The following is a 25,222-nucleotide window of genomic DNA, read 5'->3' as shown; positions in this document are numbered from 1 at the left end:
AAAAAAAAAAACAGAACAAACAGAAAACAAAAAGTAAAAATAGCAGAGCTAAACTCTAATGTATCAATAATTACAACTTGGTCTAAATACACCAATTAAAAACAGAGATTTACAGAGTGAAAAAAGTTTGATCTAACTACATGTTTTCTATAAGAAGCTAACTTCAAATATAATGGAAATTTAAAAATACATAATGAAAATAAAAGGTTGGGGAAAAAAGATATGCCAGGCAAAACATTAACAAAATAAAGCCAGAGTGCTATATTGATATTAGATAAAAATGACTTTAGAGCAAAGAAAATTACCAAGGACAAAGAGGGACCATTACATAATGATAAAAGGGTCAATCCACCAAGAAGACATAACAATCTAAACGTTTTTGCACCAGACAATAGAGCTACAAAATGTTTAGAACTGCAAAAACTGATAGAAGTGAAAGGAAAAAAGACAAATCCACAATTATAACTGAAGATTTCCATATGCCTCTCTCAGCAACTGATAAGAACTACCTGGCAGAAAATGAGCAAGAATATAGAAGAACTCAACAACCCCATCAAGCAAAGTATCTAATCCTTTCCTGTGCCCATTGAACATAAACCAAAATAGACTATATCCTTGACCATAAAACAAAACTTAACCATTTCAAAAAAAATTAATCCCATATGAAGTATGTTCTCTCACCACAGTGGAATCAAACTAGAAATCAGTACTAGAAAGAAAACAGGAATATCTCTAAACACTCTGAAATTAAATAATATACTTCTAAATAATCCACAGGTCAAAGAAGAAGTCTAAAGGGAGCTAAAAAGTACATAGAACTGAAAGAAAATGAAAATCATATCATAATTTGTGGGACACAGCTAAAGGCATTTCAAAGGAAATTTATAGCACTAAATGCTTACATTAGAAAATAGAAACGGTCTCAAATCAATAACCTAACTTTCTATATCAAGAAACCAAAGAAGAGAACAACATATCAAAAGCAAGCAAAGGAAGGAAATAATATAGACAAGGGTAAAAATTAGTGGAAGTGTAAACAGGAAAATAATAGAGAAGATCCATAAAACTGAAGTCTAGTTCTTTGAAAAAAATGGACAAAATTAATAAACCTCCAACAAGACTGAAAAAGAAAAAAGAAGATACAAACAACTAGTATCAAGAATTAAATAGGGAATAGTAATACAAACCCTGCAGCCATCAAAAAAGATAATAAGGGGATACTATGAACAACCATATGCTATAAATTTGACAATTTAGATGAAATAGAATACTTCCTTGAAAAATACAAGTTACCACAACTCACCCAATATGAAACAGATCGTTTGAATAAACCTATAACTATTAAGGAGTTGAATTTGGAATTTTTTTTAAACTCCCAAAAAAACAAATCTCCAGGCCCAGATATTTTTACTGAAGGATTTTACCAAATGTTTAAAGAAGGGTTAATACCAAGTCTATACATTCTCTTCTAGAAAATAGAAAAGAAGAAACACTTCCCAATTCATTTTATGAAGCTAGTATTCTCCTGATATCAAAACCAGAGAATACAAGAAAACTATAGACCAATGTTTCTCATGAACTTTGATGCAAAAATCCTCTGAAAGAGTTTTTCAAAGAAATAAGCCTGGAATGCACTTTCAATTGACATCCCACCACCCAACATAACATCAAGGATATCTCTGAGATTTAGATTCTGCAAAGCATATGTATTTCCTACACCACTGTCTTTTTATAATATACACTGTGTGCCACTAAAAATATTTTATTTAAATTTCACAAAAATGACATCAGGTCCAATATTTGGATGACCAACAAAGATTTAAGACCAATAATTTAGAAATTGGTCTCACTTAAACAGAGCTAGATTATTTTTACAATTCTTTCTTGAAAGAAGATGTACTCTTTAGCCATATTCCCTTAGCATCTATCTTCTTCTGTTTCTCCCTTCATTGTTGGGGAATTTATTGCCCCAGTAGTCTCTATCATTCTACAAATCAGAAAAAGCAAGGCATTGGCCTCTCCCATCTCTTACTGCAAAGAGTGGGGTGAGGGGTAGAATGGAAAATGGAGACGATGAGGGCAAAGCTATAAATTAGGTCAAGTTGTGCTATAGCAGTGAGGAAAGAATAAGGCCATTCAACAGCAGGGAACAATATTTCTAGAATGCTTACCTGAATGCTAGTTATTCAATATAAGTGAAAGTCTGAACAAACTATAATGCAACACTTGTTTAATCAAAGTATAATCGACTCTTGTGGAACAGGATTTTTATTTAGAACTTTCTGTTCTTAATCAAGGGAAGCATGCTTGGCTAGTGGTTTGTCATTGATATCACACCCACTCTTGACCCCACCTCACCTGCAGAATATAGCGAATTTGCTGTTTCGTAAACTCTGACAATCCTTTAGGAATCAAGGATTCAATGTCTTCTGACTGTAAGAAAAGAGAAGGTTATCCATTTAACAGATACATATTAGTATTATAATCTTACGGTCAGCAGTTCACAGACTTCTGTGCAGCAGAGCCTATTTTTAGGAACATCAAAAGATTATTTTGCTTTCTGGGCAATAGTTGCTATCAACTTCACTTCTAGCCTTATCAGTTCTTACTTTTAAAAAATTGATTATACCGTATACACTACGGAAAGAACCTTGAATTCCAGGTATTTTAGGGAAAAGCTTTGTGCAAACAACCAGATGTCCCATTTCTACATTTTTAAAAGAGCAATTTAAAAAACAAGAAGATGGTTCTCAAATCCCATTAAACACTTTATTTCAGTCTTTCAACAACTGGAAGCTTTGTTGAATAATAAATATGACATTTTAAAGGCTGATTTTTTTAAATAATAAAAATTTGGGGAAATAAAATTAAGGGATTATTGAGGATTTACACTGAGCTGTGATAACTTCTGAAAAATTTAGATGTTGCAACAACACTGAGATGCTTTAGCTATTTTTTTTGGCTTAAAGAACCACAAATTTATTATCTCATAGTTCTAGAGATTGGAAGTCAGTGGGCTAAAATTAATGTGTCAGCAGGACCGCATTCTTTTAGTGGGCTCTAGGGGAGAATCTATTTCATTGCATTTTTTTTTTTGTTTCTACAGGCTGCCTAAATTCCTTGGCTGGTGGCCTCATCACTCCAACCTCAGCTTCTCCTGGCAGATCTAACTCTGACCTCCTGCCTCCCTCTTTTAAGGACTTTTAGTGATTATATTGGGATCCACCCACATATTCCAGGATAATCTCCTTACTTTAAGATCCTTAACTTAGTCACATTTGCAAAGTCCCTTTGCCATGTTAAGGTAACATATTCAAAGGTTTTAGGGATTAGGATGTGGACATCTTTGGGGGGTCATTATTCTGTCTTCCACATCATCTTATTGCCCTCATCCCGAAGCTCATATACATACAGTTCCCTTTGTGAGGTCTAGATCCAAGAGAGGGAGATTCTAATAGAGTCAGGGTCTTCCCCTCTCACCTGCCAAGACCCTCCTCCTTGGATGACTGACCAAGAATCCACTTCTTCAGAGCATATCTTGCCCTCTTCCACAGGGGGTGGCCTTTCTCTATGGATTTTGCAAGACAATACCATCCACTACCTCTGACTTCAGTATCCCTTCCCCAAACCATAGAAGGATGATGTCCTTATAAAAACTCAGAGAACTGGGTACCTGGGTGGCTCAGTCAGTTAAGTGTCTGACTCTTGATTTTGGCTCAAGTCATGATCTCAGGGTCCTGGGATCAAGCCCCACCTTGGTTTCAGTGCTGAGTGTGGAGCCTGCTTAAGATTCTCTCTTTCCCTCTCCCTCTGCCCCCACCCCCACTCATACAATGCTCTCTCTCAAATAAATAAATAAATAAATAAATAAATAAATAAATAAATAATAAGTATTTAAAAAAAGATAGCCAAGTACCGAAGCTCAGGTATCACAGCCAGACACTTATCTCCACAAATCCCTTGCCTAGCCCACCAAGCACCATTGTCTTTTTTTTTCATTCGAGTATAATTAACATGCAGTTATATTAGTTTCAGGTGTACAATATAATGATTCAACAACTGTATACATTTCTCAGTGCTTATCAAATTAAGTGTACTCTTAAGCCCCTTTATCTGTTTTATCCATCACCCCTACTGACCTCCCCTCTGGTGAGAAGCTTCTGCTAATTTTAAGTGAGAAGCTGAACTGAAGTTAGTACTTCTTAACAGCAATTTAGGGCTTTCTGAATTATTGTAATGGATACAGTGTATTAATACATTGGAAATAAAGAAAAAATAACATAAAAGAGGCCACTGTGCTCTTTTATTTTGAAATCAGTTTTCTCTATTTGATGACTTATTCCATTAAAAGTAATTATTAACAAAATGTCCATATATAATACTTGAAAAAAATGTACTTTAAGTTGCTATTTGGCATGGGTCATATAAGTCTTCAAAGTACACTAAAACTAATTTTGCTATTTATGTAGTTAATGTAGGTTTCACTTTTCTAAAGCAAAGAGTATTTGGTCAATGAAATTTTCAATGTTTTGATAAGCAAAGACAAATTGAATCTAAATAACAGCTGATAAAACATTTTTGCATGAATAATTATTACTTTTATTATTATTATTTTAAAGATTTTATCTATTTATTTATTTTAAAGAGTGAGAGGAAGACAGTGGGGGGAGGGGAAGAGGGAGAGGGAGAGAAAGAATCTCAAGCAGACATCACACTGAGCACGGAGCCCAACGTGGCTCTCAATTCCACAATCCTAAGATCATGATCTGAGCTGAAATCAAGAGTTCAAAGTTGAACCAACTGAGCCACCCAGGCACCCCGATGATTATTACTTTTTATAGCTATTACAAATATGTAAATAGTTTTATCATTTTAAAGGCAAAATAATCATCATGTCTTTCACTAATCTGTGCTTCTAGTCTAACAAAGTTACCAAACTAAAACAGTATCATTAGTGAAAATATCAGAATCTGCTTTGTTGTCTAGTATATTTGATTTTCAACTATTTCTGCACTTACCTCATTTGTAGACTCAAAGTCTTCCTTGCTGTAAGAGTGAAAAAAAAAGATAGACAACCTTAAGAAAACGTATATAATGATCATATATAAATGCTAGTGTTCAAATTAATTTATCTTACTTTTTGATATATCATAATAGTAACATTTCAATTTATAATTCAAATAAATTTTAAACTAACTAAAATGGAATTTGACAAAAATAAAGATAATTTTCCTGGAACTAGCTAATCTATTAAAAATGGACGGTATCAAAATAACCAACCAAAACAATATAGAAAATCAGTTACTGCCATCCATTAGTACCTGTCCATTTATGGATAGAAGTACAAGTCCTTGGTACTGGCAATAAATGTTACCTGAATGAATGAATAACAATAATAGTTGTTCTCTATTTCCACCTCCCTTTTCTCCTGTATTGCTCACTTTCAGTGCTGAGTCCAGCTTCTCTCTACAGAGTCTTCAAGTTATTCATACCCTTTTCATCAAAATCAAAACTTGCAAGACAAGGTTAACTCATTCAATCTACACTACAATATATATGGCAGTGACAAAACTTAAAAGGCATTTGAATGTTTACATAGGGACAGAGCCTTAAGCAACATGACCAAAATTCTAGTGGGATAATAGAACTTCCAACATCAAAATGAGTGTTTGGGCACCAGGGTTGGAAGACCCTTTGTGGAGTCACGTTAGGTAGGCAAATGCCGTAAACGAATTGTTAGTGATTATACCAGTCTGGAACTTGCTCCTTTGGGAAATAATGAAGGTGGAAAAGGATACTGTTCTAGTGTCACAGGCAAGAGACGGGACTTTATTTCTGCCTGCTTGCTCCATCTGTGCTTAATTGAAGAACTGGGCACAAAATATTTGTTGAACATACTTCTCAAACAAAAACACAGTACACATGTTCTGACAGCAAGGCAGAATATTTTAAAGATGGTCATAAAAAATCAGAGGTATATGAGTGCCATATCTTCAGTATAAGAGAAAAGTATTTTAGAGATATGTTAGGACATTACCTCCTATCTTTACCTTCTAAGTAAGTGCTTATGAGTAATATATTGCTTACGGAGATAAGAGGGTCACTCACTGTACAAAACACCTTGCATATGTTTTAAAAAAACTAATGTGGAGGAAGATAACTGAAAATTCAATTTCCTGAGGCATGACTACATATTTGCAGTTGTTTCTATGTATGTATGTGGGATTTCCTTTGTTGCCCAAAATAGAAATTGTGGGGAGGCCCTAGAAATACAAATAAATAAAATATCGTATACTTTTTCAATGCTTTACTAAAGTAACAGCATGCATATACTGGGAGTTACAACAAATTAAAAATATGAATCAATGCAGTTTTAGTCATCTTACATTACTATTAACTGGAATTATCACAGTATTAATGGACTTTTATATTAACTATTCCACTTTCCAAGACAATCTAGTACACATGTCCCTAGTCATTTGTTTCTACAAATAAGAAAACAAAAAAATAAATAAAGCAAAGAACAATCAACAGCACTTAATACTGCAATGTTTTAAAGTAACCAGGAGGGTTTCGTGAGACAACTTTTCTTAATTCTGACCCTGCACTCACTCATTGCTAAATTGTAACATGGAAAAAGAAGAAAAGTGAGTACAAAAGGAGGGGGAAAGAGAGAGTGAAAACAAAGACAGCAGAGCAAGGAGGTGGAGAGATCAATGTGGATTACATCTCCATCCTCACCAGGGGATGATGGCTAGAATTACAATGGGATGGGGGGAAAAAGAGGAAGAAGAAACAGTGGCAGGAGAAGAGGGGAACATGGCAGCAGAGTAGGAGGACCCTAGGTTCCTCTATTCCCATGAACACAATTAGATTACTACCAAATCATCCTAAACATCCTAGAAATCGACCTGAAGACTGACAGAACAAACCACAACTAAAGGGAGACAAGAAGCCACATCAAAGTAGGTAGGAAGTATGGAGATGTGATTTAGGGGAGAAACAGAAACTGGGTATTGTGGAGGGGAGAGCCATGGTCATGGAGAAGGGTGAGAAAGAGAGAGAGAGAGAGAGAGAGAGAGAGAGAGAGAGAGAGAGAGAGAGAGAAGCACACAGGGAAACCCACATAAAGAATGTTTTCCCAAAGCCATTGGCTTGGAAAATGAGAAGGGCTGAATTTAGTCAGACCTTGCAACCGGCAGGGCTTAAAGCCTGGTTTTAAAGGACAGCAGGTTTAGCTGAGATAGAGCCCTGAGAGCACTGCTCTGCTCTTGGAGAGAAGGCAGGCAAACAACCTGGGGGCAGATGGTATGGCAACAAAGATCTGAAGTATGCCTGGGGCACACAGCAGGGAGATTATACACTCCACTCAGAGCATATCTCTGAGAGGCAGCTTTCACAGAGAGGCCTCTCTGGGAAGAAAGGAGCTGGTTGGCACCATTTCCTACCCCCATTCTGGCATAAACAGAGAAGCACCTGTAGTAAGCAGCTCAGCAAGGACACTGGTTACCTAACTTGCTTATACCAAACCTACCTGCCTGCACTTTGGTGGGACTGCCTTTCTAAGTCAAGCATACCTCAGTACCAGCACAGTGGGCCCCTCCTCCAGAAGACCAGCCTAAACCACTGCTCACACCACATCTCCTAACAAGAAATCTGCAGGGCCTCAGTCCTGGTAGAGTTGGTGTCAGGTCTCACTTCATAATCAGACCAGATCACACTGAGTAAAAAGTCACCATATTCAGGCCAGGTACCAAACACTGCCCACAGCAGGCAAGAAGAGCCTATGAAGATGACAGGCCTGAAAGATACCATAGCCAAAATATCACAGCAGAGTACACTTCAGAGACACTCCCTGAAGTGCCAGGCCTTGGGCACTAGAAAACCTCTTTTTCATAAGGCCATTAATTTTAGGAGCAGGAGACATAACTGGCTTTTCTAACATGAAGAAGGCAGACACTAAGACAAAATGCCAAGACAGAGAAACTTATCTCAAATGAAAGAACAAGATAAGGCCACAGCCACAGCAATAGATCTAAGTGAAACAGATAAAAGTAACATGCCTGATGGAGAAGTTAAAGCAACAATCATAAGGATAGTCACTGGGCTTCAGAAAAGAATACAAGGCATCAGCGAGACCCCCTACCACAGAGATAAAAGAGTTAAAAAAGAATCAGTCAGAGATGAATAATGCAATAAAGGAGATTGGAAACAAACTTGATGCAATCAACAGCAGTCTGGAAGAAGCAGAGGAATGAATTAGTGATATAGAAGAAAAAATAATGGGGGAAAAAGAAGCTGAATAAAAGAGAGAAAGAAGAATTAATTGAATATGAGAATAGATGTAGGGAGCTCAATGACTCCATCAAATGTAATAACATTCATATTACAGGAGTCACAGAAGAAAAAGAGAGAGAAAAGGGGGCAGAAAATTTATTTGAAGAAATAATAGCTAAAAATTTCCCTGATCAGCAGAAAGAAACAGACATCCAGATCCAAGAGGCACAGAAAATGCCCGTCAAAATCAATAAAACCAGGCCCACAACAAGACATTGTAATTAAATTTGCAAAATACAGTGAAAAAAAATCTTAAAAGCAGCAAGACGGAAGTCCTTAATAAACAAGGGAAGACCCACAAATCTAGCTGCAGATTTCTCAACAGAAACTTGGCAAGCCAGATGGAAATGGCATGATATATTCAAAGTGCTGAATGGAAAAATCTGCAGTCAAGAATACTCTATCCAGCAAGGCTAACATGCAGAATAAGAAAGATACTTTCCCCAACAACAACAACAAAAAACAAAAAACAAACAAACAAAAAAAGACCAAAAAAAAAGAAACAAAAAAACACAACCTAAAGGAGTTCATGATCACTAAACCAGCTCTGCAACAAGTATTCAAGGGGACTCTGAGTGCAAAGGAGAGACTAACAATGACAAAGGCAAGGAAGGATCAGAGAAAATCTCCAGAAACAATGACAAAAAAGTAATAAACAAATAAACAAATAATTATTTTGAACGTAAATGGACTGAATGCTCCAATCAAAAGACATAGGGTATCAGAAAGGATTAAAAAATAAGACCCATCTATACACTGCCTACAAGAGACCTATTTTAGACCTAAAAGCACCTGCACATCGAAAGTGAAGGGATGGAGAAACATTTATCATGCAAATGGATGTCAAAGGTAGCCTGAAGAACAATACATATATCACACAAACTAGACTTTAAAACAAGGACTGTAAGAAGTGCAAACAAGGGCTATATAATGGTAAACAGGAAAAATCCAACAAGAAGATATAATAATTGTAAATATTTATGCACCCAACATGGGAGCACCTGAATACATAAAGCACAAAATAACAAACATAAAGGAACTAAAGGATAATTATACAATAATAGTAGGGGACTTTAACACCCCACTTACGTCAATGGACAGATCAGCCAAACAAAAAGTCAACAAGGAAACAATGGCTTTGAATGACACACTGGACCAGATGGACTTAACAGATATGTTCAGAACATTCCACCCTAAAACAAGAGAATGTACATTCTTTTCAAGTGCGCATAGGACATTCTCTAGAATAGACCACATATTAGGTCACAAAACTGGTCTCAACAAATACATAAATTTGAAATCATACTATGTACCTTTTCTGACCATAGCATTATGAAAAAGACATCAACCACAAGAAAAAACTTGGAAAGACCACAAATACATGGAGCTTAAGCAACATGTTACTAAAAAATGAATCAAACAAACAGGAAATCAAAGAAAAAATAAAAGATACATGGAAACAAATGAAAATGAAAACAAAATTGTCCAAAACCTTTGGGATGCAGCAAAAGTGATCCCTAAAAGGGAAATATATAGCAATACAGGCCTACCTCAAGAAGTAAGAAAAATCTCAAATAAACAACCTAAACTTACACCTAAAGGAGCTACAAAAAAGAAAGGAAATAATGCAGATTACAGCAGAAATAAATGATACAGGGGGGAAAAAACAATAGAAAAAAATCAATGAAAACAGGAAATGATTCCTCAAAAAAAATAATAAAATTGATAAACCTGTAGTCATAATTATCAAAAAGAAAAGAGAAAGCACCCTAATAAATAAAATTATAAGACAGGAGGAATAACAGCTGACACCACAGTAATGCAAAAATTATAGGAATATTATGAAAAGCCATATGCCAAGCCATATGCCAAGAAATTGGACAACCTGGAAGAAATGGATAAATTCCTAGAAAGATATAAATTACCATAACTGAAACAGGAAAGAATAAAAAATTTGAACAGACCAATAACCAGCAAAGAAATTGAATCACAAAACAAAAAACTCCCAACAAACAAAAGTCCAGGGCCAGATGGCTTCACAGGAAAATTCTACCATACACTTAAAGAAGAGCTAATACCTATTCTTCTCAAATATTGCATGAAATAGAAAAGGAAAGAAAACTTGCAAATTCATTCTATGAGGCCAGCATTACCCTGATACCAAAACCAGATAAAGACTCCACAAAAGAGAGAGAGAGAGAGAGAGAGAGAGAGAGAGAGAGAGAAATACAGGCCAATATCCCTGATGAACATATGGATACAAAAATTCTCAATAAAATACTAGCAAACCAAATCCAACAATACATTAAAAAACATTCACCATAATCAAGTGAGATTTATTCCTAGGTTGCAAGGGTGGTTCAATATTCACAAATCAATCAACATGATACACCACATTAATAAGAGAAAGGATAAGAATCACATGATCATTTAAACATATGCAAAGAAAGCATCTGACAAAGTATAACATCCATTCATGATAAAAACCCTCAACAAAGTTTAGAGGGAACATACCCTCAACAAAACAAAGGTCGTATATGAAAACCCACAGCTAATATCCTCAGTAGGGAAAAAACGGAGCATTTTCCCTAAGGTCGGAACAAGACAGAGATATTCACTCTCACTGCTGTTATTTAACATAGTACTGGAAGTTCTAGTCACAGCAATCAGAGAAGGAAAATAAATAAAAGGCATCCAAATCAGCAAGGAAGAAGTCAAACTCTCGCTATTTGCAGATGACATGATACAATATATAGAAAACCCAAAAGACCCCACCAAAATCTCCTAGAGCTGATACAGGAATTCAGTAAACTTGCAGGACACAAAATCATCATACAGAAATCTGTTGCATTTCTATACAACAGTAATGAAGCAGCCAAAAAAGAAATCAAGGAATCAATCCCATTTACAACTCTGCCAAAAAAAGTAAGATATCTAACCAAAGAGGTGAAAGACCTAGACTCTGAAAACTGTAAAACACTGATGAAAGAAATTACAAAGGACACAAGAAAATGGAAATACTTTTCATTCTCATGGACTGGAAGAACAAATATTGCTAAAATGTCTATGGTACCCAAAGCAATCTGCATATACAATGCAATCCCTATCAAAATACCATCAATATTTTTCACAGAGCTGGAACAAACAATCCTATAATTTGTATGGAACCAGAAAAGATCCTGAATAGCCAAAGCAATCTTGAAAAAGAAAAGCAAAGCTGGAGGCATCACAATTCTGGACTTGAAGTTATATTACCAGGCTGTAGTGATCAAAACAGTATGGTACTGGCACAAAAATAGACAAACAGATCAATAGAAGAGAATAGAAAACCCAGAAATGAACCCTCAGCTATATGGTTAATTAATCTTCAACATAGCAGGAAAGAATATCCAATGGGAGATAAGACAGTCTCTTCAAAAAATGGTGTTGGGAAAACTGGACAACATCATACAAATGAATGAAACTAGATCACTTTCTTACACCAACCACAAAAAGAAATTCAAAATGGATTAAAGACCTAAATGTGAGACCTGAAACCATAAAAATCCTAGAGGAGAACACAGGTAACCTCTTTGACGTCACCCATGGCAACTTCTTTCTAGAAATGTCTTCCAAAGCAAGAGAAAGAAAAGCAAAATTGATGTGGTCCATATATACAATGGAATATTACTCAGCCATCAGAAAGAACGATCACCCCACATTTGCAGCAACATGGACAGGACTGGAGGAGATTATGCTAAGTGAAGTAAGTCAAGCAGAAAAAGACAATTATCATATGGTTTCACTCATTTGTGGAACATAAGGAATAGCAGGGAGATCAGTAGGAGAAGGAAGGGAAGAATGAAGGGGGGTAAACAGAAGGGGGAATGAACCACGAGAGACTATGGACTCTGGGAAACAAACTGAGGGTTTCAGAGGAGAGGGGGGTGGGGGATTGGGCTAGGCAGGTGATGGGTATTAAGGAGGGCACATATTGCATGGAGCACTGGGTGTTCCAGTGAATCATGGAACACTACATCAAAAACTTATGATGTACTACTGTACGGTGACTAACATAATTAAAATTTTTTTAAAAAGCAAAATTGAATTATTTTTTAATTGAACTATTTGGGTTTAATCAAAATAAAATGATTCTGCAAAGCAAAGAAAGCAATCAACAAAATAAAAGGCAACCTACAGAACTGGAGAAGATATTTGCAAATGACACATCTGATAAAGGTTTAGTACCCAAAATATGCAAAGAACTTATGAATCAGCCATCAAAGAGAATGAAAACTTGCCATTTGCAATGATGTGGATGGAGCTAGAATATATTATGCTAAGCGAAATAAGTCAGAGAAAGACAAATACCATGTCTTTGTGGAATTTAAGAAACAAAAAGATGAACGTATGGGAGGGGGAGAAAAAGAAAGGGGAACAAACCATAAGAGACTCTTAGAGACAGAGAACAAGCTGAAGGTTGATGGAGGGAGATGGGCGGGGTGTGGGCTAGATAGGTGAGGGGTATTAAGGAGGGCACTTGCTATGATGAGCACTGGGTGTTGTATGTAAGTGATGAATCACTGAAATCTACTCCTGAAACCAATATTGCACTCTATGTTAACTAACTAGAATTTAATTTTTAAATATTTTCTTTATTTATTTGAAAGAGAGTGAGCAAGAGAGAGATAGAGAGACTGCAAGCTGGGGGAGGGGCAGAGAGAGAAGCAGACTCCCCGCTGAGGAGGGAGCCTGATGTGGGGCTTGATCTCAGGACCCTAGGATCATGATCTGAGCTGAAGGCAGACACTTAACTGACTGAGCCACCCAGGCACCCAAACTAACTAGAATTTAAATAAAAATTTTAAAAAAATAAAAATGGGCAGAAGACATGACTAGACATTTTCCCAAGACAGAGATATCCAACAGACACATGAAAAGATGTGGCTAAAATCAACACAAGAGGGGCGCCTGGGTAGCGCAGTCATTAAGTGTCTGCCTTCGACTCAGGGCGTGATCCCGGCATTATGGGATCGAGCCCCACATCAGGCTCCTCCGCTGGAAGCCTGCTTCTTCCTCTCCCACTCCCCCTGCTTGTGTTCCCTCTCTCGCTGGCTGTCTCTGTCAAATAAATAAATAAAATCTTAAAAAAAAAATCAACACAAGAAACAACAGTTGTTATGATAAGGGTGTGGAGAAAGGGGAACCCTCTTATACTGTTGGTGGGAATGCAAACTGGCACAGACACTCTGGAAAACAGTATGGAGATTCCTCAAAAAGTTAAAAATAGAACTCTAGGATCCAGCAATTGTGTGACTAAGTATTGACCCAACGAATACAAAAATACTAATTCAAAGGGATACAGACACTCTGATGTTTATAGAAGCATTATTTACAATAGCCAAACTATGGAAACAGCCCAAGTGTCCATCAACTGATGAATGGATAAAGAAGAGGTGGTATATATAAAATGAAATATTACTCAGCCATAAAAAAGAACGGAATCTTGACATTTGCAATGACATTGGTGGAGCTAGAGCGTATTATACTAAGGGAAATAAGTCAGAGAAAGACAAATACCATATGACTCATAGTGGAATTTAAGAAACAAAACAAAAGAGCATGGAGACAGAGAGAGAGGCAAAACAAGAAACAGACTCTTAATTATAGAGAACAAACTGATTGTTACCAGAGGGGAGGTGGGGGGATGGGTTAATAGGTGATAAAGATTAAGGAGTCCATTTGTTATGATGAGCACAAGGGTTGTATGGAAGTGTTCAATCATTATATTGTACACCTGAAACTAATATTACACTGTATGTTAACTAACTGGAATTTAAATAAAAACTTTAAACATTTTTTAAAAACAGTGGCACTTACTATATGTAATCTCACCTCCTAGGAAGGAAGGAATATAATAAGGAAAAACAAAACAAAAAGAATGAAAGTTGGAAAAGAGGGAAAGAATAAGGAGAAATAAACTGACAACCTTCTAACAGAAAGTCTTAATCACCAAAATTTTAAAAGACCCTCTCCACTGTGGAGTGTTTATTAATGTGGAGACACTACCTTTCTATCTCTTTGGTGTATGTAGTATTTTAGGTACTCTAAGAATTAAATTCAAGGCTTTGTATTGCTTAATCACATCTTCAAGTCATACATGTAAATTTATCAAAACCCTTCAACGAAAGAGTTGTTCCCAAACCACGAATTACACCTTTACTGGGGTAATCATTATGAAATAATGTAACATCCTTTGCTCAGTTACTTTATCTACTTCTAGTTAGTGTGAACTAATAAATTTGGAATATACTTAACTCTCATTCTATAACCCTTTATTGAGTAGCAACTTTGTCAAATCCATGTGCTCTGAACTATTTTGGGGCAATATAAAAGACAAATACTGTCTTACTTCATATAAACATAATTGTTCCTAGACAAAATTTGAACGATGTCAAACCAGTCTAAATACTGTGAACTTTTCATATTTGACGGCTCAAAAAATGATAATTTCTTCAATTTGTCTTCATTATCTTAAATAATTTGGAGATATATATCTAATACTGAAAGGTTAAGTGATTTGCCTAAGGAGAAAATGTCCTCAAAATATGGGCTCTATTCCCAGATTTTTTTACCTTTGTGGTCTTAGGTAAGTGATTCTCAAACTTGAACATAAATCAGAGTCCTCTGGAGGGTTTGTTGCTGGCCCCCACTCCCTGAGTTTCTTTTTTTTTTTTATCGTGTTAAGTTATCCACCATACATTACATCATTAGTTTTTGATGCAGTGTTCAATGATTTAATAGTTGTGTATAACTCCCTGAGTATCTGATTCTGTAGTACTATTTCCAAGTTCTTACATGATGCTGATGCTGCTTGTAAGTGTATGTCTTAAATCATTTTTGGCTTATAACAAATCTAAGAGATAAGTATTGTTATTATAATCCCTATTTTACAGATGAAGAAACTGAAGTACAGAGAAAATAAACAAGTTGCCTGACATTACACATCAAGTATGTAACAAAAGCTGAAACACAAGCCCAGGGTATGAACTCTGGATCTAGAATCAGGGTACTTAAGACTAAGTCTCTTTATGCTCTTGATTTTACAATGTGATCCTTTGATAAAAATATTCATGGGGCGTGATGAATGCACTGAAGATGAACACTTGACCAAGCTAAATATATAAGGGAGGCTTTGTAGAAAAGCTGAGTCACAGTTTATAGGTAAAAAAAATACTCAAAAATGTTTAATCCATTTCAAGCACTTAGTAGCTGTTGTGACCTTAAGTTAATAACTTACTCCCTTTGGGTCTCCATTTGAAACTTTCTCGGGTTACTGTACAAATTAGACAATATAGGAAAAGTACTTAGCACAGTGTCTCTGGCACATACACTCAATAAATAATTGACTATTTAGAGTGAGGGGGAAGATTGTAAGGTAGTGACCTTATGCAAATGGCTGGTTGTGTGAAATAGTTGTTTGGGTAATGAGAAAAGGTGTTTATTCGAATAAAACAATGAAGAAGGACTAATTGAAGATGGAAGTCATGCATTTATAATGACTCCAATTCAAATAAATGCCTGTGCTTTTCTCTAACAGTGCTCAACTGCATGGATGTAGCAGTAATGAAGGCATTCAGTGTAGTTTTGATTTGCATTTCCCTGGTGATCAGTGATGTTGAGCATCTTTTCATATGTCTGTTGGCCATCTGTATATCTTCTCTGGAAAAATGTCTATTCATGTCTTCTGCCAATTTTTTTAAAATTTAGATTTTGTTAGTTAACATGTACTGCAACATTGGTTTCTGGAGTAGAATTCAGCGATTCATCACTTACATACAACACCCAGTGCTCATCACAGCAAGTGCCTTCTTTAATACCCATCACCCATCTAGCCCATCCCTCACCCACCTCCCTCCATCAACACTCCGTTTGTTCTCTATTGTTTATAGTCACTTATGGCTTATTTCTCTCTCTCCTTTTTCCCCCATTCCTATATGTTCATCTGTTTTCTTTCTTATATTCCAATTATGAGTGATATATATATATACCATGTCTTCTTTATCCATTCATCAGTCAATGGACATTTGGGCTCTCTCTATAGTTTGGCTATTGTTGATAATGGTGCCATAAATATTGGGGTACATGTATCCTTTGTCTTCTGTCCATTTTTAATTGGATTGTTTGTTTTTTGTGTGTTGAGTTTTGTAAGTTAACTATAGAGAACAAACATGGTTACCAGAAGGGAGGTGAGTGGGGGGGGTGTTAAATAGGTGATGGGGATTAAGGAGGGCATTTGTGATGAGAACCAGGTGATGTAAGGAAGTGTTAAGTCACTATATTGTGTACCTGAAACTAATGTTACAATGTGTGTTAACTAACTGGAATTTAAATAAAAACTTTAAAAAAGAAGGCCTTCATATATCCAACACATATTTACTGTTTACCACACTAAACTAATCACCATGCTAAACACCAAGGAAACCAGGGTATATAAAACAGCCCTCACAGAGCCCTCTGAATTCTAGGGGTAGTGAGTGTTATGTATTGGACAGAGTAGATACAAAGTGGTAAAAAGAGTGGTAAAAGAAACAATAAATAAAGCAGATAGCTAGGCTACTCAAGAATTGGAATTTTGCTAAGTGGGAGGGACAATAAGATAAGAAGGTAAGGCACTTGAGGATGATAGTAAGGGAATGGTTGCAGTCATGTATATGAAAGTGAGAAAAGTTAGAGAGGATGGAGCTAAAAATGGAGAGAAAGGACTGTAATAAATGGAGAGGAAAAAAGACGGATAAGAGATTAAAGATCTTTAAGATGTAGAAGAATACAGTTAGTGAAGTGTGAACTAAAAAAAAATCTACCAACTTTCTTTTATCCTACATATTTTTCTGAATTTGTGGAGCTTTCCTAGAATTTGTCTGAAAGTTGGCCATATATATGATGTGAGTATGTAGCAAAAGGCAACTTTTGTAGCTTATGTAGCTTATGGAATTCATTTCAGGACATAATATGCTCTCATCTATGCATGAATAGTTGATAATTTGTTTATGTATATATATTTAAATACATATAATTATTTAATAACATACACATTCATATTTCTATTAATTTGCAGATATATAATTTATGTTTAATATATTATATGTAGTATAATATATATTAAAATAATACATAACTTTTTTTGTAATATATAACACTAAATGTATATTAAACTCTGGCCTTTGTACATTGAGCATAAATCAATGGAAGATGAATAGTAGTGTACTGACAATGGATTGTATTTTATATCATCAGTATAATATCTTATAAGAAGTCATAGTATGCTATGCATTTTTTTGAGCTTCCTGTCCAAGAGGTTGCATTTGTCATCAAAGTATGTTACAAAAGAAGGTCCGAGGAATTCTTTACTGATGCTAAAAGGACTGGTGTGATCTTTTTTGATGATTTTCATGAAGTACATTAACTCTGAAAATGAGAATTTGCTCAGATCGGCTCATATAGTTACCCTATTTCCCCATTAAAATACTAGAGTTTTGGGGCACCTGGCTGGCTCAGTCGGTGAAGCATGTGACTCTTGATCTTGGGGTTGTCAGTTTGAGCCTCCTGTTGGGTGTAGAGATTACTTAAAAATAAAACCTTAAAAAAAAAAGAAGTACTAGAGTTTTGCTGTGAACCTAAAATTGCTCTAAAAAATAAAGTACATTTAAAAAATACCAAAGTATCATAAAATGTTTGATAGCTACAACATCGAGGCAAATGATATTATATATTTACAGTACCTTCCTCCAATTCTCTGCAAATGTTCTAATAAGCAATAATATAGATCTGTATTTTTACAGCTTAGATCAGCAAGTAACTCTCCAAAATATTTGGGGTCCAACTTTTCAGGGCCATCATCTTGAATTATCACCTGAAGAAAGCATCAAGCACAATTATAAACAACATTAAGTATTTCTAAGTTGATAGACGTTTTGATGTCAAATGAGACTATGAATACAAGTAAGTCATTACAAAGTCATTATATGAGTCAACCCACTAAATTTTCCTTACAACTGAGGTATACATTTTTCAATATGAGAGGATTTTAAAGGAAAAACAACATTACAATAACATTTTCAATTTTATTTCACTAATCTAAGTGATCTAATGAATGCAAAACTTTAATAATTTATATAAAAATTCTTGAGATATATACCTATATATTTAAATAAAACAGTAAAACGAGTGAATCAAAATCTCTAAATTGCCCATTATCACCACATGACTTACTCTTCTGTTCTCTGTTGGAAAAGAACATGTGAATTATTTGAATTATACTGACATAAAAGAATTAATTTTATTTGGACTTGCATCTTCTCAGTGAAATGCAGCTTAATTTATCAGCATATATTACAGTTAGATTAAATTAACCTCAGTTCAATATGTTTTTATGTATTTCTTCTTATATTCCCTTCAGTTATTATTTGGACTGAATATATAGTCAATCTGACATGGGAAAGAGTAGCTAATGGCCAAATGTAGAAAATTCATACACTTCAAAGACACTGGAAGTCCTAAACACAAATTACTATGAACAGTGTCTTAAATAAGACCTATTCTATTGGCTTCATATAATTTGGTACCAATCTTTTCAAAAATGTTGACCACCTTGTGTTCCATCTCCAAAACACTACCTGGAGGTTAATAACTTAGACTGCATTCCATACTACCTTTGATATTGCATGTGGGACCATAAGTGTCTTATAAATACATTTATTTCTAAGTATATAGATGATAAATGGACCTCAAATTTGACCACTAATACTTCCTTTTCAACCTGTCCTTTGAATGTAGACCCTAAAAAATCATGCATGCTGAGGCAAATAGAAGATTTACAAATATTGCAAAGTAAACAAAGATGAGTTTTCATAACCATGTCTGTGATATGGTAAGTCATTTATAAAATACAGATAAATTGGGGTGCCTGGGTGGCACAATCAGTTAAGTGTCCAACTCTTGGTTTCAACTCAGGTCGTGATCTCAGGGTCATGAGATCGAGTGCTATCTTGGGCTCCACACTCAGGGCACAGTCGGCTTGAGATTCTCTCTCCTTCTCCCTCTGCCCCTCCCACTCATGCTCACACACACACTCTCTCTCTGTCTCTCCAAAATAAATAAATCTTTAAAAAATACAGATAAATAGAAAAGGTCATATTCAAATTACAGTATAGTATCTTCATGTTTTCTTTTTTTTTCAGATACAATTTTTTTTTATATTATGTTAGTCACCATACAGTACATCCCTGGTTTTTGATGTAAAGTTCAACGATTCATTAGTTGTGTATAACACCCAGTGCACCATGCAATACATGCCCTCCTTACTACCCATCACCAGCCTATCCCATTGCCCCACCCCCCTCCCCTCTGAAGCCCTCAGTTTGTTTCTCAGAGTCCATAGTCTCTCATGCTTCATTCCCCCTTCTGATTACCCCCCTTTCTTTATCCCTTTCTTCTCCTACCCATCTTCTAACTTCTTATGTTCCATAGATGAGAGAAACCATATGATAATTGTCTTTCTCTGCTTGACTTACTTCACTTAGCATTATCTCCTCCACTGCCGTCCATGTTGCAGCAAATGTTGAGAAAACGCTTCTTCTGCTAGCTGAGTATTAACCTGTCAGTATATGGACCACACCTAACCAGTCATCTGTTGAAGGTGGCATCTCAGCTCCTCCACATTTGGCATTGTGAAAATGCTGCGTTATGAACATTGTGCAGTTATGGCCCTTCTCTTCACTACGCCTGCTAGATCATAGGGTAGCTCAATTTTTACGATTTTAAGGGACCTCCACACTGTTTTCCAGAGTGGTGTACCAAGTTGTATTCCCACCAACAATGTAGGAGGGATCCTTTCTCCACATCTCTCCAACAATTGTTGTTTCTTGCTTTGTCATATTTTTGACATTCTAACTAGGATAAGGGTATCTCAGTGTGGTTTTGATTTGAATTTCCGATGGCAATGATTTCTGAACATTTTTTCTTTCATGTGTCTGTTGAGGCCCTTTGTATGTCTTCATTGAAAGTGCCTGTTCATAGACTTCTGCCCATTTTGATTTGTTTATTTGTTTCTTGTGTATTGAGTTTGAGAAGCTCTTTGTAGTAGATTCCTGATACAGTCTTTATCTGTAGTGTCATTTGCAAATATCTTCTCCCATTCCGTGGGCTGCCTCTTAGTTTTTTTTACTGTTTCCTTGGCTGTGCAGAAGCTTTTTATCTTGATGAAGTCCCACAAGTTCATTTTATCTTTTGTTTCTCTTGCCTTTGGAGATGTGTCATGAAAAAGGTTGCTGTGGCCGATGTCGTAGAGGTTGCTGCCTATGTTCTCCTCTAGGATTTTGATGGATTCCTGTCTCACATCGAGGTCTTTCATCCATTTGGAGTTTATCTTTGTGTATGGTGTGAAAGAGTGGTCAAGTTTCATTCTTTTGCAAGTTGCTGTCCAATTTTCCCAGCACCATTTATTGAAGAGACTGTCTTTTTTCCACTGGATGTTTTTTCCTGCTTTATCAAAGATTAGTTGCCCAAAGAGCTGAAGGTCCATTTCTGGGTTCTCTATGTTTTCATTAAAAAATTTTTTTACAGTTTTGTAAGTCTTGGTGAATACAGCACAATGTTATCTTGTCTATGTACCCTTTTAAGTTGGTTTCTGAAAGAAATAATGATTGCCTCCTAAAGAGAGTAAAGTCTCCTATATAGAGGCATGAGTAGATAAACTGGTAAGGTCAATATCAACATATAATATGTTTGATGTCATAGAATTATTAACTTGTGTATATTCAATATAAAACCTTCAAATGCTAACACATAGTAACACTTTATGTTCCCCAAAATTTTCTCTGTTCCAGCCATAGTGGATTTCACTGTCCTGGGCACACATCATGTTATTTCTTTCTCTATTCTTTACTCACATTTTTCACTCCTTGGAATAGTCTCTCTCCTTCTTGCTGTGTATCCAAATCTTACCCACACTTTGAAAACCATCTCAAGATTTAATACCAGCATGAAAACTAAAAGTACACCAGCCAACAAGCTAATTCAACTTAGCTCTCTGTGTTCCATTATATTAAATTGTTTTCATATTATTTTACATATGTAAATCTTTTTCTCTTTGGTCCCTTTCCTTACCCTTCAGAAATAAACTTTAAGAGTAAAGAGTGAGGGGCACCTGGGTGGCTCAGTCAGTTAAGCATCTGCCTCTTGGTTTTGGCTCAGGTCATGATCTCAGGGTCATGAGATGGAACCCCCTCATCAGGTTCCATGTTCAGTTCAGAGTCTGTTTAAGATTCTCTCCCTTTCCCTCTCCCTCTGCCCCTTCCCCTGCACTCTCTCTCTCTCTCTCTAAAATAAATAAATAATAAAATCTTTATTAAAAAAAATGAGTCATAATTTTTTTTAACTCTCCAAAACATTTATTTAGGGAATTAAAATGCATAAAATTAAATGAAATAACTTTCAGGAACAATATTTCATTCCATTTAAGCAATGAAATTTTTAAGAAAAAAGTTGTTTGGAAATTTGTCAGATCATTTGAAGGTGAATTAATAGCAGAATGTCAATTTTGCTATACCAAAATTTTAAGGGAAGGAAAAACTTCAAAATATACACCATTCACAATAAACATATTCAGCCCAAACATGATGAGGTATATAGAAGATATGAAGAAAATAAAGGGTTAGAGTGACTGCCCAACCAAGTTCAAAACAAGATTTTACAAGAATTCTTTAGGAAGACAATCCCTTATAGATTTGTGTTAATGACACTAAAAATTGAGACAAAAATCTGGTTGAAATAATTGTTAGATTACATTTTTAGTAGTTGACTCAAAAGGTTTTGAAATTTGCAAAAACTGAATCCCAAGCAAAAATTCTTTTTAGAAAACATGTTTCTAAAAACTTTTCCATGAATTATAATCTGCAGGGCACAAAACAGTAAGTGATATTATTAAGTATGCTACTTCTGCATCTTGTACATCAGACAGAAATGCTTTTAAATATGACAGCAGAGTAAACTGATGAATTTAACTGTTTCTGCTTTACCTGTGTACTTTGCTGGACCTCACAGCAAACAATACAGTGTATCTGATTGGAAAAATACTTCTAGGACAAAAAAAATCCATTTTTAACAAGTGCTATGCAACTGTCATTGACAAAGGAACAAACACAATGAAGGCCATGAGTAAGTCAGAAATTGCAAGCCTGTTCTATTAGTTGTGTGCTAGAAATTAAATGTAGCTAAACATAATTCAGAGAATAACTGGCTCTAAGTGGGGATATAGTAGGCTGGCTGATCAACCTTCAACCAAAGACAAATTTTATGACATATAAGAGATTTCAGAACTATTTTAGCAGGATATTCAAGCAAAACATGATAGCACTCGTACATGTTAAAAAGGCTGACTGAACACATGAAAATATTTTATTTTCAGAAAACTTCTAAAGAAGTCACCAACCATGTATGCCAAGAGCGCAAGTATTTTTTATGATACCTGCTGTAAAGATGCTATTGTTCTACTCCAGAAAAGATGCTAAATTATTGTGCATGTGATATAAGCTTAAGATGCAGATGAAAATTCAGAGGTAATTTTGCTTTTTTCTGATTTTTTAAAATGTATTTGTCAGAGAAAGAGAGCACACAAGCAGGGGAAGTGGCAAGTAGAGAGAGGAGCAGGCTCCCCACTGAGCAAGGAGACCAATGTGGAACTCGGCCCCAGTCCCTTGGGATCATGACCCGAGGTGAAGGCAGACGCCTAACTGACTGAGCCACCCAGGTGTCCTGTGACAGATTTTTCTTAAGTGATGGTATACAGTTGCAAATAAAGAAGATATCAGAATGTTTTAGTTTGTGGGACTGTTTTTATAAATTATAACTACTGATCCAATCTTCAAACCAGAAACTGAAGAGTTTCAGTTACTATCAAAGAGAAAAGTTTAATAATTTACTGTAAGACCATCAGTGGTACCCTATACTACAGCTAGGTAAAAACATGTTTTTCTTCATCAATCTTACTTGAGAGAGAACATCTATTTAGTACTGCAAAATGTAGTATAGTAACCACAAAAGCAAGTTAGCCACAGACTGAAGTTATTGTTCCTATGTTATAATAATATTGAAGTTGTAATAATAATTTATGATTTTAAACAAATCAAGATTTATTCTTATTTCTTAGAAGTTAATTCTATGATGAGAATATTCATCTTAGATCTGACTGAATAGTGATTTTAACAACTGCCATTAAGCAGTTAACCAAAATGTGTATTTGCTGCATTCTAAACTGGAAAGCTATATTGAGGAAGTTTGTTTTCCTAGTAGCCAAATATATCCAACATGAAAAGAAATTAAAATACAGTTACAAAGAAATAGCAATTTCAATAACAAGGATTATCATTTATTACTCTTGAGACTGGCAATAATTTCTAAACCATAATAACCCATACAAGGAAATGGATAAGGATATGATAAGATGGCCATTCTCCCATATTGCCAACACTTTTTAAAAGGCAATTTAATGATTCACATTGAGTATCTGTATCAAATGTTATATAGTTTGCAACCAGTAATTTCTCTTCTAGGAATCTACTCCACACATAACTCAGAGTTGTAAACAAAAATGTACAAGATTATTATGTTTGCATTATTTACAGAAGCAAAAATAAAAGAACAAAAGAACAATGGTTAAATCTATGATGAGATATTAAGTGCCTATAAAAAATTATGTTTTGAAAAGTGTGTGTATATGTTTATATATAAAGGCTATAATGACTTAATTAATGGATTAATCACATTACATTTTGGTGATGGAATTGTAGTTGTTTTTCCTATAGTTTATGCTTATGTGTATAGTTTCAAATTTTTCACAAAGAACATGTATAGATATAACTCACTTCAGTGAACAAAGAAATAAAGTGAGGATTGTGAACAACAGTAAGTCAGTCACCTGCTTTGTGCCCATCTCTCTATTCACCAAAGTGCAAAGCTGATGATAAGTGGAACTATTGGTTTTCACATTAGAAGTTCTCTTTAGATCAACGTTCTCAAAAAGAGTTGGAGGTGGTGGTAGACTTGTAATTTTGGCAGATCTCTCTTTTCCAACAGTGTTTCCTTTCCAGCTGTTATATACCACTTTTTTTTTATTAGTTCTTCTTTTTTATTTTTCTGTAATTTCAGAGACTCTTCATGCTTCATTTCTGCTTTTTCTTCTTTATGCTGCCTGCCATGCCAGAGCATTCAAATCAGGTTCATTTTCTTTAGCCTGTTGGTGTCCCTCTCCCATACTTCTTAAGCTTGCCAAATACAGTTTTTCCAAGTTCTTTATTTTCTGAGTTTGTGATTCTTTCCATTCTGTCCTTAGTTCCTCTGCCAAACAAGTTAATTGCTGATTTCTCCTCTGTTTTATATCTTCTTTTATCTGTAAAACGATATCCTTTTCTGGTTCTCGAACTTGCAGCAATCTTAGTTTTCGTTGTCTTTCAGAGTCTTCCTTTAAATGTAAGCTTCCTCATTAAGACTCAGTCTCATCTTTCCAGCATTCACTACCTTTCTTTTCGTTTCTGGATACTTTAAATATAAAAGTTCTGAGAACCAGGAGCCCGGAGTCAGGAACTGCAGCTCAGACAGTGGAGGCCCCAGTGCCCACAGCTCACCAGCTTCCCAACAGCCATTTGTGCAGTGGCAGGGCAGCCATCGCTGAGCTCCCGTCACTCTGAGTCATACTTCTTGTTATATCCCATAGTATCTAACACAATAGTGGTTGAACATCCTATAGTTAGTTGCTCAGTAAATACTTGTTGAATTTAAAGAAGTCACCTACCTACATGGTTAGAAGTGATCCCAAATGCTAGCTGATTCTGGAAAGATTTTTTTTTTT

At 35.5% G+C, this 25,222-nt stretch overlaps 1 protein-coding gene across 1 annotated transcript in view; it reads right to left on the bottom strand.

Moving 5' to 3' along the window:
* POF1B (POF1B actin binding protein) overlaps positions 1 to 25,222 on the bottom strand; it is an 86,945-nt gene that overhangs the window by 21,440 nt on the left and 40,283 nt on the right. Inside the window, exons 6-8 of the mRNA XM_008700619.2 lie at positions 18,099 to 18,229; positions 5,019 to 5,046; positions 2,359 to 2,433 (exon numbers count right to left, since the gene is read on the bottom strand). Coding sequence (XP_008698841.2) covers positions 2,359 to 2,433; positions 5,019 to 5,046; positions 18,099 to 18,229 — 234 coding nt within the window. The remainder of the gene's footprint in view (positions 1 to 2,358; positions 2,434 to 5,018; positions 5,047 to 18,098; positions 18,230 to 25,222) is intronic.

This window comes from Ursus maritimus (assembly GCF_017311325.1).
Source record: "Ursus maritimus isolate PB19 chromosome X unlocalized genomic scaffold, ASM1731132v1 scaffold_X1, whole genome shotgun sequence".
NCBI lineage: Eukaryota > Metazoa > Chordata > Mammalia > Carnivora > Ursidae > Ursus > Ursus maritimus.
This window is presented reverse-complemented; position numbering and strand designations above follow the sequence as displayed.